This window comes from Anopheles aquasalis, chromosome 3, assembly GCF_943734665.1.
Source record: "Anopheles aquasalis chromosome 3, idAnoAquaMG_Q_19, whole genome shotgun sequence".
In the NCBI taxonomy this organism is placed as follows: Eukaryota; Metazoa; Arthropoda; class Insecta; order Diptera; family Culicidae; genus Anopheles; species Anopheles aquasalis.
In genome coordinates, this window is record NC_064878.1 from 2,300,001 (window position 1) to 2,305,000 (window position 5,000).

General features: G+C 45.0%; 1 protein-coding gene across 2 annotated transcripts in view; it reads left to right on the top strand.

Moving 5' to 3' along the window:
• LOC126577756 (neuroligin-4, X-linked-like) overlaps nt 1-5,000 on the top strand; it is an 80,341-nt gene that overhangs the window by 52,367 nt on the left and 22,974 nt on the right. For both annotated transcript variants that reach the window (XM_050239633.1, XM_050239632.1), the window contains exon 7: nt 1,057-1,209. In XM_050239633.1, the coding sequence (XP_050095590.1) occupies nt 1,057-1,209 (153 nt within the window). The remainder of the gene's footprint in view (nt 1-1,056; nt 1,210-5,000) is intronic.

A 5,000-nucleotide genomic window follows, 5' to 3' on the forward strand; every position in this document is an offset into this window, starting at 1 on the left:
TCTCTCTATTCGTGCGTACAACCGAAGCCCGTTTACAGCCTTTCTAGGGAAACCATCGTTTTCTTCTCGGATTTGTGGTTGTAATAATCCCCATGCCATGTCCCTCACTGTTTGGCATGCTGTCGGACGGTAGAAGATAGATCTCTATCATGATCATTATTCTAGCCACAACACATCCCCTATCCCCGGCCTTGTTGACCGGCAACGAGCGAGAAAAGATGTCTTTGCTATCTGCATCCCACAGCCATAATTCCTGGTTAAGTAACCGGAAGCGGGTAGAACACACTGCAGTAAACCAGGTGCGAGAGGGTTATTTGGTTGAATTTTACATTCCATGTTTGCGTTAAGCTAAATACTGTTTATCCTGGCAACGAGAAAAAAAAAAGTCTCCTTGGTGAGATTACAGCAGAGCGCAAATTGGAAAGACATTTATCTCCTAGCTTCCGTTGGCCACACAAACAAGAAAAGCCAGCTTCATTAAGTATTGAATTCCACTTTGGCAGCAGCCAACCTGTAACGTGTTTTCTGATTTTGGTTAGCAAGAAGCTTACAACATTCATTATTCAGATGATTCCCATTAGCTCACTGCACGATCAAAGCAAAGTGTTTCGTCTTTCTACCTGCAAAGATTACGATAATTGCTGTTTGGTGGCAGAGGATTTTTTTTCATTTCAAATGAGTTTTTAAACATCTTCACGACTCTTAATGAAAAGTTCACGACTCTTAATGAAATCATCTTCACGACTCTTAATGAAAGGCTTATCAAAACCATGTTGAGTAAGCCTTTTTGGCTTTTCTAGTTTAGAAAAAATATAGTATACTGGCTCAGTCAAGCGATGCGTCTTACCACCGAGTTCTTGGAAGCTATACACTTCCTTGAAAAGATAATATTTCTCTTATCAACCTAGACTGAACCACAAATTATGGCCAACCACAAAATGCAAACAATCTCACTGGAAGAAGCTGGATATTGACCATGGGAGTACGGTTGCCCTTACGATAAGATTAAACGCTCTGCCCTTCTTTCATTCCTTCTTCTTCTTTCTCGCCTAACAGGAAGCCGTGGCCTGGAGGCACCATACTCAATCTTCTTCTACATTCACGGCGAATCGTACGACTGGGGCTCTGGAAACCCGTATGACGGCTCAGTGTTGGCGAGCTACGGTCACGTCATAGTAGTTACAGTCAATTTTCGTTTAGGAATCCTCGGTAAGTTACGATCCCACTGTAGCACCTTTCCTTTTCTAGGTGAATTTCCACTGCCTGCTTCGCTATCTACGAGTGCCATCAAAACGCGCGTATTTCTATCCCGCCTTTTCTCTTCCGGCCTACGCTGTCCGCAAGAATTATGACTTTCAATCGTGACATTCGAGCAACAAGTCATAATCAACGTCAGCGTTCATTATTTCATGCTTCAAGTTTTGCGACTGTGGCAGCGGATGGCAGCATACACCAAACCATTCACCAAACATACTAACTAACTCGCAAGCGAAATGTTTTTTTTAGCTGCACGGCCGGAGGCGTAAATCTTCTTGCTTTTAGTTGTTTGGCCAGTGGCTATCAATTGGATAGTGGTTTAGCGAGCGGACACTATCTTCCCATAGTCTGCCGGAGACATTGCTCGCCGGTCGCACTATGTGCTGCTAGTATTTGTGGAAAATAATGAAAATTTATACTATCCGCTCTGCGCAGCAAGTAGAGCGTACGAAAAATAAAAATAGATGAAAACCCAACCACATCGCACGTCGACGAGAAGTGCTTTAGAAGGAAGCCGGCATAGCTTCCATAATTCGTGTTCGTGCCCGGGACCCATGTGGGCATATTTTCACTTTCGCCGTGCTTTTTTGCACAATAACGCCATAAATCGTTACTTATCAAAAGATTTAAATTATACGTGGCATATTTCACGCGTATGCTCGCATGCTGCTTCGATCACAGTAGCCCTCGCTTTTATTTGGCCAACATGGTTTTATGATGTCATTAAATGTTGCGGCGCTGAGTTTAATAACGTGAGTAAATCTTCCATATAATAAAAGGACGCCCTGATGCTTATCACTTGGCTGCTTGGGAGTTTGCGTTGAAAGCACACTCTTTGCCATTAAAGTGTTGTCGCTCGGCGAGCTTTGGTTTACGTGATGTTTTCTTAACGGAAAAGAATCCTCTCATCGTCTTATATTGGCACTTTAATCAGCATGTGAGCGTTGTTGGTAGCGTTGAGTGGTTGAACATAATAACCACAAACATGGTGCACGCTTTTGCACACGAATTCAGAAACATGGCACTTCAAGAGTAATCGTCTAGCGCGCAAGGCAAAGTTATATTTCATCTGCAATTGATTGACTAAACCACTAGCGGTAGCGAGAGGATGTCAAATAACGTTCAGCTCGCTGTTTGAACGAACCTGAATAATTGGTTGTTGAGACCAGGTTCCCTCGGGTGGGCTCCAGAATCCTGCGACCACACCGAACCGAAAAGAGCAGACTGAACCACCTACACAGCAAAACTATCTACGGATACACTCTCGACGTCTGCTGGCCACAAGAACCCAAGCCAAGGGAAACCACGGGGTAAAAAAGAAATCTAAGCGACGATAAATAAATTCTGAAAAATGATTCTATCGCAACGACTCCCGTTGGAAGCGATGCATTTTCGGGTGCCAGAGAAATGGACATCGTGGCGTGCCAACCAGCCAGCCAGCTCGCGTTTTGAAATGTTAGCCACCAAACCGGTCACAGATGCTGCCAGTGGATAACGCAGCGCACCGTGAATTCATTCCGTTATGGAATTATATTTATTGTGTCAGGAAACTTTATACCAATAGGAAACGTGTGGCCATGGCCATGGCCATGGCAACAGCTCTCTAGGTCCACCGTCGATCCACACTAACTTCTGCGCGTGGCGCAATGGATTTGTGGGCGAATGTGGGGGCTCCATATATCAAACAGGTCGCCACCGTCATCTCTCGAGCTCTCTGGATCGGAGGGCTCTCGTGCTGCGAGTCGGTGCGATTCGGTCAACATTTACTAGAAATGTAAACAGTGATAAACTATGCGCACCACGTCCTATTGCAATTGTGACGTTTCGTGAGTAGCTCTTGGCATGCTGGTTTGGCCTGATTCGCGAAGCATGTGGACCGTACTCTCTTCACTCGCTGGCTCGCTTGCTTTTAGAACGCGAATCGTTGCTGGATTGCGTGTGCATATTCACGGGGGTGAACGATGAATGCTTTCGCTCGCGAAGGTGTCGGATAAAAATGTTATACTGAGGCTCTAAAACGAATCAAACGGATTTACACGCAAACACCACCCCCGGTGGTGAATGAGAATAGCATGCACGCTGGTTCCTTTTCAGCATGGTTTACTTCTAGAACTCTCTAACATTTTTTCGTGATAAATTACTTAGTTGCACCGTATAGCAATAAATAATTTCATTCCGTAATCTTTGAATAACATAGCACACAGTGATAAAAACTGAAACAAATATTAGCACATTAACAAACCGATTGGGAAATCGCAAATAGCGACCATGAATCACCAACAAAACGATGTAGGTGCTCTGTGCTTTGTGTAAACTTACCGAGAATACCGAATTCAAGTAGAGATTTTCCTCTTCAACATCCTTTCATTGCTGAAATGTGATCGCGTGCTGAGTCTCAACAGCATCCTTCGCAACCTACTGTTAATGCTGGGTAGCCTAGAGGACCTTTGCAGGAGGTTAGGCCATCTCCAGCTGCGCCCTGTGATTCACTCCTCGCCTCCAGGGCGAGAGGACCGATCGAAAGACACAAATATTTATTACGCAAAGGGCATCGTATGTGATCTCCTAAACACATCTAGACACTGAACATCAACTCCTGGGTGAACGAGTGGGCGCCCTGGTGACTTCAGACTTTACATTCCGTATTCTGCACGTGTACGAGCCAGATCTCGGTAATACTCTCACCTAAACACCTATTTTCACCCAAAAAACCAACCAACCCGTCCCATGATGCCACCGTTCAAAGCACCCCCACAGGGGATGTTCGATAGGATATACAGAAGCGTACATGCGTGTCTTCGCAGGGAGGCTCCCTGTGGTTTCTGCACGATGGGTGGTGAGGATTCTCAAGCAGCCGAAAGTTTATGAAGCACGAGCCAAATTCAAGGGCCAGCCGGGGCCGGGAAAAAAAACGACGGGGAGGAATAGAAACCCCTCATTCCTGGATCCTCTCTAACTCACTGAAATATTACAGCAGACCAGCAGCGGCAGCAGCAGTTGGAACGGAACGGTAGCGAGAAGAGATTGCATTTGAATTGACGTGTAATTTAACCGCAGGTGTTCCAACACCTTCATCGTTGAAAAACGAGTTCCAAACGAGTGGCGCCGTGCAGAAACGCGCGATCTGAACTGGCGCCCGGCCCTCTCTTGGGGAATCGTTTTCGTTGGAAGAGATTTTTCACCGACCTTCTGCCCTCCATTCAGGTGAAGTAGACTCGCTCCTGGCGTTAAAGTTAATGGAGAAGCAAATTTTGCGTAGAAAATTGCTTGTAAATACGAATCGATTCCCTCCCGGTTACCAGGTGCCCTTTTCCCCTTGCCAGGAACATTATTCTGGCCAACAATTGACTGAAATTCGATGAATGGAGCATGTTTACCGCTCCATTTTGTGCTACATTACCTTGTTTATGGAAGATTGGTTTGTCATGACACCTTTAACAAATGGTTTCAGGTCTTTTTTCTTCTGAAGATACGAATAAGTTGTGAGTCGTGAGAATCATTTAATGCTCTAATTTGACTTGTGCTGTGGAAATAAACGAGTCTTTGTCAAAATGGTGACAGGTTTTCCGCTTTATTTACTTTATCAATTCATCACTCTCATCATTGTGTGGTGTCCAAATCGCTTACCAAGACACTGTGCCATCCCAGAGACTGAACTGAACAATTCCTCGTTGATGAATTGCGAGAAAACTTTTTCGTTTTTCTATCCGCTAGCTGGTTGATAAGCAATTTTACGCACGAAA